The 14,956-nt window shown below is 36.0% G+C and overlaps 1 protein-coding gene across 1 annotated transcript in view; it reads left to right on the forward strand.

Moving 5' to 3' along the window:
* NME8 (NME/NM23 family member 8) overlaps positions 1-14,956 on the forward strand; it is a 68,799-nt gene that overhangs the window by 38,606 nt on the left and 15,237 nt on the right. The window contains exons 12-14 of the mRNA XM_037837554.1: positions 9,603-9,747; positions 10,408-10,515; positions 12,920-13,071. Of these exons, the coding sequence (XP_037693482.1) occupies positions 9,603-9,747; positions 10,408-10,515; positions 12,920-13,071 (405 nt within the window). The remainder of the gene's footprint in view (positions 1-9,602; positions 9,748-10,407; positions 10,516-12,919; positions 13,072-14,956) is intronic.

Raw genomic sequence — 14,956 nt, forward strand, 5'->3', positions numbered from 1 at the left:
AATCATGTTATATGCAAATAGGGAAAATTTGACTTCATCCTTTCCATTTAGATGCCTTTTATTTCTCTTCTTTTTTTTTTCTCTTTCCTCCCCTCCCCTCCCCCTCCTTGTCCTTCTTCTCCTTCTCCTTCTTTGCCTGATTACTCCAGCTACAACTCATAGTGCAATTTTGAATAATAGTGGTGACACTGGATATCCTCATCTTGTTCCTGATCTTAGAATGAAAGTTTTCAGTCTTTTACCATTGAGTATGACATTAGCTGTGGATTTTTCATATGAGTCCTTCATCATTTTGAGTGTCTTCCTTGTTTTTTAAGTGTTTTTATCAAGAATGGGTGCTGGATTTTGTCAAATGTCTTTATAAATTGAGGTGATAATTTTTTTCTTTGTTCTATTAATGTGGTGAATTCCATTAATTATTTTCTTAAGTTGAACCACCCTTGCATACCTGGAATAAATCTCACTTGATCATGATGTATATTTCTTTTAATGTGCAGTGGGATTTGGTTTGCTGGTGTTTTGTTGAGGATTTTTGCATCTGTTTTCATAAGGGCTGTTGGTCTGTAATTTTCTTTTCTTATAGTGTCTTTATCTGGCTTTGCTGTTAGGGCCAGGGACTTGCAGTAGGAGTGCAGGCTAACTCTGCACCGCATTGGGGCACAGTGGGTAAGGAGCCACCAAATGTGCCATGAGTATCTCCTCCCATTTTTAAAGCTGTTTTCTTGATTTGGCACTCACCTAGTTACAGACACCCTTTAACCATTTTGAGGCAAATGACTCTGCCAGTTTTGCTAGTTTTTCAAAGATTCGGAAGGAGAACAGCCCCCTGACGTCTCTTATGCCACCATCTTTGTTGACTGGAAGGCAATTCTCTCATTTTTAATATGATTAGTACTTCACTCAGTGTTTCATTTGAATTTGAATTTTGTTTACTCAAATCCTTTATCTACATTTGAGACTTTTCTAATTCTTTTTAAAATGCTTTAAAATAACTTCTTTATTGAGATATCATTGCCATACCACACAATTCATGCATTCAGTTTTAATTCTTTAATGCTTAGAAAGTCTTTGCTCATTCAATTATTTATTCATTTATTTAAAAATATTTATGAGCACTTACCATTTGGTCAATAATACCATCCTAGCTATTTGGAAATATAATACTGAAAAAAATAAGAGTTACTACTGCACATAGTGAGACTAGCATTATAGTAGGCATTGCCAGTGTTCTGCGTTATTGGGTTTCTCCCCCTACTTCCCCCAACTGGGCAAATGGAAGATTGCACTTTTCAGTCACTTGTCATCCCTTTGCATTTGAATTGCACCATGTGGTTAGTTCTGGCTAATGAACCGTAAGAGGACATGTTGTGTGTCACTTCTGGGCCAAAGTAATGAAAAGCTCATGCACAGTTATTCCCATTTCTCTCCCCCTGCTGTGGTGACCAAGGAAAACTTGCATTCCAGCTGATGCAAATACAAATTGTTTAGCCTACTTAAACCTGATGAGTCGCAGTGACGGGCAGAGCTACCCCTATGGATTTATTATGGAAATATAACATAATAAATGTATCTGTTGCATTAAGCTACTAGGTTTGTAGGTTTAATTTGTATGCAGCATCTTCTAGTTTATCCTGAATAATGCAATAATCTGCTCCAAAATATAATTAAATAAACTGGCAATTAGAGTAGAGTGTGGAAAATGCTATGATGGGAGGTGGTCACGAAACTGGGTGAGCATTAGGTGACCAGAAGGATAAGTAGGGCTTAGCCATGCAAAGAGAAAGTTATGTAAAACTTCCTGGAAGAAGCATTGTTTATGCTGAGCCTGGAAGGCTAAGTTTGAGTTAGCCTAGTCTCACTATGTGCAGAAACTAGATGACAAACTGAGGTGAGAGATTATAGACAGTGAGAGTGATCCATAGTAGACGAGGTAAGTTTAGCAGATCATATTTTATATTATTTGAAGTTGGAAAAACCTGATCATGTGTAAATGCTGATGGGAAGGAAACAGTAGAATAGGGCCAGTTGAAGATGCCAGGAAGAGAGGGAAGATAAGGATAGGACAAGGTCTCTGAGAGGAGGGAAGAGATGATTTCTGTAGCAGAGGTGTAGCACTGGCCGTAGAGAGAAGACGAGAAGGAGGGCTGGGTAGATACAAATCCAGTTTATGGGTTTGGTGTCAGGAGGTTGAGGGAGCTTCTGTCAGGTGATAACTGGTTTCTCTAAAAGTAGGGCACAATGTCATCGGCTGGGAGAAGGGGCAGCAACCCTCTTGTGTATATGATTGATCAAAGGCCAGGCCTGCTTCTTGTTCCATGTATGATAGCTCTGCCCACTTCTCTTGCATGATCACTTTCTCTACTGCTACTGGTTTTTTTTCCTATTAATGCAGAAACATGTTCCAACATATTAACAAGCATTTTTAATGAAATAAAAACAAAACCAGAAAGTCTTCATTGAATCCTAACACACCCTCAGTTAATGTCCCATTTCTCTGATCCCCTGCAATGAAAAATTTGTCTTTTGAATTGACTTCTTAGCCCTTATCCTCTCCTAAACCTACTCCTACTGGGCATCTGCCAAAACTATTCTAGTCAAGATCTCCAGTGACCTCCAGATTGCCAAATCCAAGTTTCAAATGGCCAGCCCTTCGTTTTTTGCCCTCAGCAGTATTCAGCACAGTTTCTGCGTCTGTATTTCCAGTGGATCCTGGCTCCCATTTCTGGGAAACAAACACATTGTTTCCATTTTTCTCAGCAGAGCAAATCTACCCACAACCAAGTTCCAAAATCTTACCTTCTACCCTTAATAATTTGTTGAAATATTTTCCCCAAACAAATACCACTATTTTCCTTTGAAGAATTTTGGTAGTATAATAACATTTCTTATTATGATACACAAATCTTATTAATGGTTGAGGATTACATAAATATATTAATTAAAGAGGAAAAAGCAAAATTTAAAACTGATCATCAGGTACATACCACTCTTGCACTGATCCATTGCTTAACTCTAGCCTTACACATTATCATTTTAGTTTTACTTTTGTTTACCGTCTGATAGTAAGTGGTAAGTCATTTCTCTTCTCTTGCAATAACTTTTTGGCTATTTTTGATATTTTATTGTTCTGTGTTACTTTGTGAAATTCCAAAGTAAAGTCCATATGGATTAATTAATTTAGGAAAATTGACATCATTTCTCATTTGTATTCAAGAAATATGGTGTACCTTTATTCAGCTCATCAATTATGTCTTTTATTCATTTATAATACTTTTTAAATATAATTTTTATCTTATTTTTAATTAAACAAGCTAATATATTTAAAGTACTTTGCTCTGTGCCTGATATTGTATGCATGCAATACTTATAAGTTGTTCGCAGTTCTTGTTGCTGTTTTAATACACAGATATTTATTTTAAGAGTTATTGCTAGAATTTTGTTTTCCTGTGATGAATAACATCTTTTTCCCCTAATTTTATTTTCTCACGTAAGAAAGGTAGTGACTTCTTTATATTTTTTCTTACTGAACACCTTACTGAAGTATATCATTTCATTACAAATATTTTACCTTTTTAAAAATAGACTCTTGAATTTTCCAAACAGCTTATGTGCAAATGTAATTTTACCCATTTTGTTCAGTTTTCTTATCTTTATGAATTGTTTAGGACTTCCAGAAAAATGTTAAATAATTTATAGTAGTTATTGTAACAGCTTTCCTTTTTTTCCTCTTGACTGCTGTTAATAACTTTGGTGTTTTTAATTATGTTGGCTTTTGATTTTGATTAGGAAAATAGTTATTATTATCTTAAGGCAATATATTTCTGTTCCTAATTTGCTACAAAGCGATACAAAAAGATTTTGAATGCAGTCCAATGCTTTTTGGGGATATTTACCAAGATATTCATAAGCTATTATTTCTCCTCTTATCTAATGACCTATTGCTGTGACTGTACCAGATTTTCTAATGTTCAGTGTTCGTTGGGTCATGGGATACACCATGCTATTGGAGTTGTTTTGCTAATCTCTGTTTTAGTTCAAATAGTGTTCTTTAGTCTTTCCCAGATATTATTTTCGCATTATTCTAACTTTCCTTTATGATGAACACACTGGGAAAATTTTAAATGGAGGAGGAACTATACATAATCTTATAGATTTACTGATAAAGCTACTCACAGTGATACCCATTTGAGGGGATGGTTATTTACCTGCTCCAGCTTTTAAAACTTCTTTTTGGGTCAGTTTGACAGTTGGTGCTTCTCTTGAAATACTTCCAGTTCTTGGCTTTAAATGTACAAGCATAGGGTCCACATAGCATTCCACCAAAATTGTTTTAATAGTATGATTGGTTGTTAAACCCATTTCTCATTCATAATATCACATTCATAATGTGGTTTATTCTTGTGTTACCAATTTTTGCTTTATTAGATTTGCTGGAAGCGCACTTAACAAAAACAACAGTAGGATCTTTTTTAAAAAGCAGCTGAATTGTTTCTTTCATAATTACTTTTTGTTTTTATCTATAATAATTCATTTTCATTCATGTTGCTATCTTACATTTTAATTTTTATTCCTTTTATAACTTCTTGATTTGGATTTCCATCCATTTATTATAATTCTGTTGTTTAATAAGGAAAACATTCCTATAAGTACAACTTTAGGTTTGACTTATAATTTTTAGTATTCAGTGTTCTACCTGTACAATTTAGTTGGAAATTGTTTTAACTTAATCTGAGAATGTTATTGTATTAGTGGGGGATTTTAACTCATAAATTTTAATATTACAACTGTTTTTATTATTTCTTTTTTCTATGCTTCCTTAGTTTCTTTGGTTTCTGTATTTTGCTATAAAGACTAAGCATTTCTCACTCTGTCTTTCTAACATTTTGGAAGATGAATATCATGCTTTCAGATCTAATACAATTGCTTTTACTTTTTTAAAGTATGTTAAAACTTATATTTGATTATTTTTCAAAATCAAAAGTGAATCATTCATTTTTGAGTTTAGCATGCTTTTATTTCTATCCCCATTCTTAACCCCACCCCACTTCCAATTTCTTAGGCTCTTAGTTTTTGTTAATGTTGGTTGAGGTTTTAGGACACAGCTGGTGGTCCTAAAATGAACATTTTCAGTTCATTTCCTATGTTGAGATAATGTCGGGCAATTACTGTTTTGTTTGTAATCAGATTCACAACAGTTGTATTTAGAATTTTCTTTATATTAACTGTTCTTAGTGCTTCCCACATTTCTTAAAAGATCCGTTAATTTCTCACTTTTTGATCACATAATTTTTTAAAATTTTATTTTGAAATAAATTCAAAGTTATAGGAACAGTTGCAAAAACAATACAAACCCCATACACAGAACTCCAGCATACCCTGACCCCCCTCCCCCGATACCCCAATCCACCAACTTTAACATGCTGTCACACCGCTATTTCTTTCCCTCCCTCCCTATCTATCATCCATCATCTATTGGTCTGTCTTCTGAACATATGAGAGCTAGCTGCACGCATCCTTGAATAAACACTATAATTCACATATACAATTCCCATGAACAAGAACATTATTTTATGCAATCCCATTAAACACAGCTAAGAAGTACAAGAGATTCAACATTGATACAAAGCTTACATTCTATATTTCCTTTTTTTTTTTTTTCCCTTATGTCTCAACTGTGTCCCTTTGAGCCTCCTGTCCTCCATCCTCAGATCCCATCTAGGGTCATCCTTGGCATTCAATTGTCATCTATTTAGACTGTCTTTGTTTTTTTTTTTTAGTTAATTGTGGAAACATATATACAGCCTAAATCTTCCCATTCCACCCTCTCCCTAGCATTCCGTTAGTGGGATTAATCACATTTAGAATGTTGTAATGCTATCTCCTTCCCACCATCCATTACTAGAAATTTCCCTTCACCTCAAACAGCAACCCTACACTCATTTCTTAACTCCGCATTGCCCCTTCCCCCACTTCTTGTAACCCATATTCTACTTTTCATCTCTATGGTCATATTCTCTGATAATTTCTTTGTGTTTACTGTGGGGCTTAAAATTAGCCTCTTAAATCCATAACAATCTTGTTTTTCTTTGATACCAACTTAACTTCAATAGGACATATAAACTATGTTCCTATACTCCTCCATTCCCCCACCTTTGTATAGTTCTTGTCAAAAATTACGTATTTTACATTGAGTTCAAAACCACTGATTTGTCATTAGAGTTTGTGTATTTTATATCATGTAGGAAGTTAATAGTGGAGTTACAATTAAAAAATTATTGACTTCTATTTGTATTTCATTGTGGTCAGAAAATGTGCTTTGAATATATTCAATTTTTTTTTTTTAATTTATTGAGACTTGTCCCAGCATATGGTCCCAGCATATGGTCCCAGCATATGGTCCATTCTGGAGAAATATCTGTGATCACTAGAGGAAAATGAGTGTCCTGGTGATCTGGGATGTAAGGTTCTTTATATGTCTGTTAAAATTCTCTATATCTCTTTCTCCTTTCTTTATTTCTCTGTCAATATGGCTCCCTTTAGTATCTGAAGTAGGGCAGGTCTTTTATTGGCAAAGTCTCTCAGCATTTGTTTGTCTGTGAAAAACTTAAGCTCTCCCTCAAATTTGAAGGAGAGTTTTGCTGGATAAAGTATTCTTGGTTGGAAATTTTTCTCTCTCAGAATTTTAAATATGTCATGCCACTGCCTTCTTGCCTCCATGGTGGCCGCTGAGTAGTCACAACTTAGTCTTATGTTGTTTCCTTTGTATGTGGTGAATTGCTTTTCTCTTGCTGCTTTCAGAACTTGCTCCTTCTCTTCAGTATTTGACAGTCTGATCAGAATACGTCTCGGAGTGGGTTTGTTTGTATTTATTCTATTTGGAGTTCACTGGGCATTTATGCTTTGTGTATTTATGTTGTGTAGAAGGTTTGTGAAGTTTTCCCCAACAATTTCTTTGAATACTCTTTCTAGACCTTTACCCTTCTCTTCCCCTTCTGGGACTTAATCACATAATATTTTATCTCTCAGTTATTTGGAGAAAATATTTAAGCACATTTTCTTAAAAATATGCATCCAATTGTTGTTTCCTATGTTTTTTGTGTATCTGAGAATCTATTCCTATTGTTTTCATATATGAAATCTTGTGTGGTTGTACAATTTTTTTGTACAGTTCTCCATCTTCAATCCTATAGACTTTGGTCCACTAATTTTTGGCCTTTTTGTTGTAGAGGAAAAGTCCGCCATCTGCCTGGTTTTTGTTCCTTTGTAGATAACTCTCTTTTTTGTTGTTCTTTGGTTTCATTAATTTTCCATAGGTACTTTGGTTTCATTTATTTTCCACAGATACTTATAGAAAATTTTCCCCTTCTGTTTCTTCAAATTTTTTGCAAATCCATGTAGACACATATGAATAAACTGAGTTTTACATATTTATTTTATTACTAACCACCTTATTGAAATTTGTTTGCAATTGATGAGAGGTAAGATACCAAGGTGTTCAGGCTTTGAAGTATGATTTTTATAGACTAGGTTATTCCATGAAACTTCCTTATTTCTACCAGAGTTCTTTGTCTAGAACCAGCAATTCCTTCTATCTCCAGACCTGTCACTGAATATTTGTATCAGAGGGTATCACTGGAGTGCTTGAGATGGTGTTTGAAAATCCTCATGGGCACTGTGTGTCTTAGTTTGCTAGGGCTGCTGTAACAAGTAGTACCACAAACTGGGGTGGCTTGAAACCATAGACATTTATGATCTCACAGTTCTGGAGGCTAGAAGTCTGACATGAAAGTGTCAGCAGGACCAGGCTCCCTCTGAAACCTGTAGAGGAAAATCTTTCCTTGCCTCTTCCTAGCTCCTGGTGGTTTGCAGCATTCCTTGGCTTGCAGCTGTAGCACTTTAATTCCTGCCTCAGTCATGATATGGCTATCTTCTCCGTCTCTGTCTCTTTTCCCCTTCCCATAAGGACACCCATCATATTGGATTAGAGTCCCACCCTACTCCTGTGCGACCTTATCTTAATTTAACTAATTCCATCTGCAAGGATCCTATTTCTAAATAAGGTCACCTTCTGAAGTACTGGGGATGAGGCCTTTAGCTTATGTTTTGGAGGGGACACAAGTCACTCCATAACACTATGCAAATAAAATAAAATGCTTATTTTATCTATCACATAATTTGAAGTGAAAAAAACTTAATCCTCTAGTTGTGAGGTCAAGGACATTTAACTCCATCTTGTGAGTAGTAGTACTCCCAAAGGCCTGAAAATACTCCTGTATGCCTTGTATAGTTTATAATTTTTGTGATCATCTAATTGAGAAAGTGCAATGAGGAAAGACATTTTCAAGGGAAGTTAATCTACCCACTCCTCTGTTAAGTCTAGGTTCTAACACTCATTCAACGACACTACCCATTATTGGTTCACATTAGCTTAGCTTTATGCAGGCTTACCTTCCCTGAATATTTGTCCTCAGCTTTTATCATGATGCATTACAAGAAGCCATCATGTGCCAACTATTTGAGGATTAGTTGTCAATTTTAAACTGCTGTCACTGGGTATCCTCATATGAGAAATATTTTTTTTAAAATTCCATAATGCAAAAAGTTAAAAAAACATTTTAGAGTTCTATAAGAATTGATATGATTCCGCCTTTTTAATCAAGAACTATATATATATATAATTCTGTTTTTATTCTTTTTCTTGTCTATGAGGTACAGTTCTAAAGCAAAGTAATTATTGCTTAAACTATACTAACATGCACAAATACCTTGTTTGTTGTACTTTTTCCTTACAATGTTTGCTTTTTTCTGGTTTATTAACTTTGTTGCATGTCCAGCAGGGAAGAGGTGATATGTCCTTCAGGATGCACATTTGGCCTTGCTCAGGGGCTGAGTGATGCCAGGGCTCCGGGACAGCCTTTTTGCTGTTCTGTAACCCTTTTGTTACAAGATCCCTTCGCAGCCCCAGGGATCATACCACGCAAATGTTCAAAAGCAGGGAGCAGAAGGTGGTGCGGGGCAGAGAGGTTGCCTCCCTTAGAACCATCCCCAGCACATTTCCTTCATATCTCACGGACCCTTTGTGGGTCACATTGCCTTACTAACCAGGAAGGGTGGATAAGCGAGTAATGGTTTTTCTAGGCTTTGTAATGGGAAGCAGACAAGAGAGAAGGAGGTTGGGAAATACTGTTGGATATCCAGCTAACTCAAATCACCTGAATTCTGGTAAATGAAATAAAGGATATTAAATATAAAAGTTATTTAGAAATACTTGCATATTTGTGCTGATTAGTTATTTTGGTTACTGGCTATACACACATACATAGAGATATCTATTAGTATTTTCTTTGAGTGTATTTGTTTATGTATATCTGTATGAATTTTACATGTATTTATATATAATTCCTATATGATGCAAAATTAGAAATAGCATTATAATTTTATATATTAAGAGTATTTTCATCTTAAAACTTAATCTGATTATTTTTGCAAACTATCTCATTTAAAAAAAATACAGTATATAGTCTCATGATAATATATTATGCATTGTGCAATGTATCTGACAACCTGGCACTTTGGAACTTACTGTTACTCTTTTTATTTAGAGGATGTTTTAAAGGTTATTCAAGATGAAGGCTTTAAAATACTGATGCAACAACAAATAGTATTATCAGAAGAAGAAGCAAAAACGCTTTGCCAGGAATATGAAAAGGATGACTATTTTGAGCAAATTATACAGAACATGACCAGGTCTGCTTTATTTCTGAAATTTAAATCCTTTAAAATCCTTTAACCCTGCTTTCTGTTCAAGTCGCCAAACTTCTCAATTCTGTAAACATGTGCTGAGTCCTCTTCACATGATTCCCTTTCCTGATTTTCTGCTCAGCTGTGTGGCCTCTCCAATACTCCTGGAATGTTACTGGAGCAATGAGAAGGTTTAAGGTGAAGTTGCTGCCCAGATGAGCTGAATGCCAGAAATCCAGCGTGTGCATCATTATTAAGTCCAATCAGAGAACTTACTGACTCTCAAGGATTGTGATCATTCTAAAAATCAGTAGCACTAAGAGAGGAAAGAGTTGTTAGAAATCTGTCAAGTTTCTAGAAGAGTAAGTGAAATAGCAGCTGAGGTAGAACCCAGAAAGGGTATAGAAATTGGCAGGAACTTGGGAACAATCAAGAGTAAGAACCGCTCTATCAGAACTAAGGCCCTTCTCTCCCCTAACTTTCCTTGCTGTCAGCCTTTTATAAACATGCTCTTGAAAGTATACACTGGAAGTTAATTTCAGACCCCTGACAAAAGGATTGTTTTGACATGTTTTTAATCTACTTAACTTATAGTTGGGTTCCTTTTATATATATATAATTAGCTATTGAGTCATACTTTTTTAAACCTTTTTTCTTCTCTAACAGCAATCCATCGCTAGTTCTTGTTCTATTAGGAGACAATGGTGTGAGCCGCTGGAAACAATTACTGGGACCAAACTACGTTGAACATGCCAAAAAATATTTTCCAGAGAGGTAAGATTCCTGTAGTGGGTCATCGACGTTTTCCATGGGATACATTTTAATGTCCTTTAGATAATGGTGTGCTGGAAACCACAGCTCTAGTCCAAAAGAGCATCTCAGTAAAGCCAGTTCTCCTGGGGAAGTTATGACCTACCTATGATTGGAAGCCCAGTGCAGTGCCTGCCTGCAGATGCCCAAGGTTTTGCAGGAGAAGGTGGTGGCTTGCTTGTTTGGGGGCTGGGAAGTAAGGGGAGGGGATACCCAGCCCAAGGGCTATCTCTTGGGAGAAATATTGGCCACATCCGCTCTGGAGAAATTCCTTTGAGGAGTATAATGGCAGCTCCAGGTCCTTCAGTTAATCCTAAGAGTTTCAAAACAATGATGACTAACTGAACTTTTAGTCTACAGTTTGGTGGGAACATTTACTAAGGTAGTTTAACAATGAATCTTAGAAATTGGCTGAACTTTGAGCACAAATCAGCTCATCGCCCATTACCTGACACATAGGAGACACTAAGTATTTTCTGATCTAAACTGTTGGGCCTGGTATCATTCGAAGGATGAGAATAGTATCTCATGCATCTCTATACCTGGCAGCTGGCTAATGAAAAGCAAACTGAATTGAAATTCATTTAAATTCTTTGTGCCAATTTAGCCCTATTTGTTTGTCTTTGCTCCTCTGCTAGACGATTGTTGTGAAGAATAATATGGTTGAATTTCCTGCAAATGGTCTAAGCAGAGTGCCATAGAACTTCTTATTAAAAGGTAGCATAGAATGCAATGTAAGACAACAGAGAGTTGATTACTATCAACACAAGGCATCTGTAGCTGCAGGCATACTAGTCTAGAAGTTATGATTGTTGAGGCAGATGGCGTGGAGGTCGTGCATCCCTAAAGAGATCAGTATTTACTATGTGTGAAGTCACTTAGTGACTGCCCCTCCCCACCATTACAGTCAGTGTTCCCAACCAGACCACTAAGTTCACAAGTAATCCAATCATTTCTTCAGATTTGTCCTCCCTTCTCCAGTTTCCTTGGCTCCACCCAGCTCTTCCAGGCTGCTTTGGAAATAACCCTGATCAGCAGAGTTCTGCACCTTTCTTACACTTGCTATTGGTTTCTGCACTCTGCATTATTGTATCTCAAATCTAGTTATTTGCATAAAAGAGAAATCCCTCATTAGTTCCTGCCCCCTCACCACACACGCACTTTTTACAATGGTCATTTTATACAGCATAACAAAGGGGCTGGTTGTTGTGCCCCGCATTGACTAAGGCAATCTAAAGCTCCAAGGGTCTTGAGCTGGAAGTATCTCTAAAGTAGAGGTGTGAGAATAGTCAAGATTGAAGTGGGAAGGTCAAATTGGATAAGGCAAAAGAGAAATCTGAATGGATCACTGAAACCAGAGAGGCCAGATGCGGGTCTTGAAGATGAGGACACTGACAACCAAGAGTCCAGTGGTGTGAATCTGTTGAAAGGAAAGGACATTATTCACCACAGTCGGATTTTGTGACTTACCTGCTCAGTTCGTTTTTAATGAACGGGAAATGAAATGGGCAGTGAACATCTCCTCTACTGAATTATACATAGATAGATAGATATAAAGGACAACTGGAAAACAACAACAAAAATAACAAGCAACAACAATTGATTTAGGAGATATTTATTCATCTATACTAAAGGAAGCAGAACCAGAATAAACTCTCTAATCTGACATAGATTTTCCAAAACCATCAGCTCTACTCCTGCTTCTACACACAAAGCTGTTATGGATGTTACTCTTTTATTGCTACTCTTGCTCCCCTGAAGGGCTCCATTACAGTATCTCCTGGATTCAGAGTTTATAATTTGGAATGGTTGGTATATCAACAAATGCCATCTAGTACTTGAGAACATTTAATGGTGAGAGAGAAGGAAGGAATATTTATTGAGAGCTTAATATATGCCATATATTTCAAATACCTTACCTGATTGTGTTTTCAAATAACCTATGGATACAGGCTTTATTATTTGTATTTGAAACATCTAAGGCACAAGGAAGTTAAGTAGTTGCCCAATAACACATAGCAAGCAAGTAGCACAACCAGGATTTTGTAGTCCCAGCCTTTTCACTATACTGGGCCATTATTTCTTTTTTCATAGTTATCTGTCATATCCATTTCCATGATAATTTAAATATTCATGCCCTTTCCTCCTAATGACTATTAACATCTTGAAGGGAAGTAGCATGACCAAGCTACTCAGTAATTACTTCCTTTTGCACAAAGCCTAGATCAGGAATGAATTTCTGCCAGTTGGTAACTTTTGAACACTTTATATAAACAGTGTTTGTTGTTTTATTATGTTTTATGCTATGTAATGTTGTGTTTTATGTTATGTTCAACAACATTTTTTGAACTTGACTTCTTTTTCAAAGTTTATGTGCACGGTTTGCAATGGAAGAGTCACCTATCAATCAGTTGTATGGAAGTGATTCTCTGGAAACTGCCGAAAAGGAAATACAGTATTTCTTTCCTCCTCAAAACACTTTAGCAGTGATAAAGCCTCATGTTACTAATGAGTATAAAGGTAAATATTTAAAAATAAAAGCCAATGTTTATGTTTTTCTCCAAGTTTTTGTGAAAATATTTGAACTATAGAAAATTTGGAAAAATAATACAAGGAACACTTGTGTCCCTCCTTCTAGATTCAATATTGTTGAGTTTTGCCATATTTGCTTTCTCTCTCTCTTTCTCTCCCTCTCTCATTTTTCTTTCTGTCTCGCTCTTAATCAGAAATGTGTATTGTATTTTGTTTAAGTACTTTTTAGAGTTGATGGGTATAAAGATATATTTTTTCTCTGTAGATATATTAATATAGAAAAATGTATTAATGGCCTTTCTAATATTGAGTCCTCCTTCCAGTCCTGTATAAGTTCTACTAAGTTGTGATGTATTTTTTCTTTACAAACATTCTATAACCAATAAGCAAAAATTCCCCTTTCCCCCTGCCTCCATTCCCTGTTAAACTCTAATCTACTTGCTGTCTCTGCAAATTTGCTGTTTCTAGATATCTCATGTGATATCATACAATATTTGTTCTTATGCGCCTTGCTTTTTTTACCAAGCATGATACTTTCAAGGTTCATCCATGTTGGCGCTTGTCTCAGAACTTCATTCCTTCTTATGGCCGAATAATATTCAGTTGTGTCTGTATACCACGTTTTGTTTATCTGTTCATTTGCTGATGGACAGTTGGGTTGCTTCTACATTTGGCTATTGTGGGATAATAATGCTGCTATGAACATTCATGTATAAGTATTTGAGGCACTTTTTTCACTTTCTTTGGGTACATACCTGGGAGTGGAGTGGCTGGGTCATATGGTAATTCTCTATTTCACTTTTTGAGGAACTGACATACTGTTTCCACAGTGGCTGTACGATTTTACATTCCCACCAACAAAGCACTACAGTTCCAATTTCTCTGCATCCTCTCTAACACATATTATTTCCATTTTTAAAATAATAGCCATACTTGTGAGCATGAAGGGATATCCCCTTGTTGTTTTGACTTGCATTTCCCTAATGACTAATGATGTTGAGTATCTTTTCGTGTGTTTATTGTCCAATTGTATATACACTTTGGAAAAATGTCTGTTCAAAATCTGTACCCCCTTTTAAATTGGATTATTTATCTTTTTGTTGTTGTCTCATAAAAATTATTATATTCTGGATATTAAGCCCTTGTCAGAGATAACAGTTTGCAATGATTTTCTCCTGTACTGTAGGTTGGCTTTTTACTTTCTTGATAATGTCCATTGATGAACAGAAGTTTTTAATCTTGATGAAATTCAGTCTATCTGTTGTTTCTTTTGTTGCTCAAGCTTTTTTTTTTTTTAAATTAAATTTTATTGAGATATATTCACACACCACACAGTCATCCAAATTGCACAATCAACCATCCACAGCACCATCATACAGCTGTGCACCCATCACCCCAATCCATTTCTTGAACGTTTTCCTTGCACCAGAAAAAGTGAAAATAAGAATAAAAAATAAAAATAAAAAAAAAACCCACCCAATCACACACACACCCCTCCCATTCTTCATCTTGTTTTTTGTCTCCATTTTTCCACCTGTCCATCCATACCCTGGACAAAGGTAGTGTGATCCACAAGGCCTTCACAATCACACTGTCACCCTTTGGAAGCTACATTGCTATACAATTGTCTTCAACAGTCAGGGTTACTGGCTTTCAATTTGACAGCTTCAGGCATTTACCTCTAGCGATTCCAATCATTAAAACCTAAAAAGGGTTGTCTGTATAGTACATAACAGTGCCCACCAGAGTGAGCTCTCAAGTCCATTTGGAATCTCTCAACCATGGAAACTTTATTTAGCCTCATTTCACATCCCCCTTTTGGTCAAGAAGATGTTCTCAATCCTACAATGTCAGGTCCAGATTCATCCCTGGG

This window comes from Choloepus didactylus, chromosome 5, assembly GCF_015220235.1.
Source record: "Choloepus didactylus isolate mChoDid1 chromosome 5, mChoDid1.pri, whole genome shotgun sequence".
Classification (NCBI taxonomy): domain Eukaryota; kingdom Metazoa; phylum Chordata; class Mammalia; order Pilosa; family Megalonychidae; genus Choloepus; species Choloepus didactylus.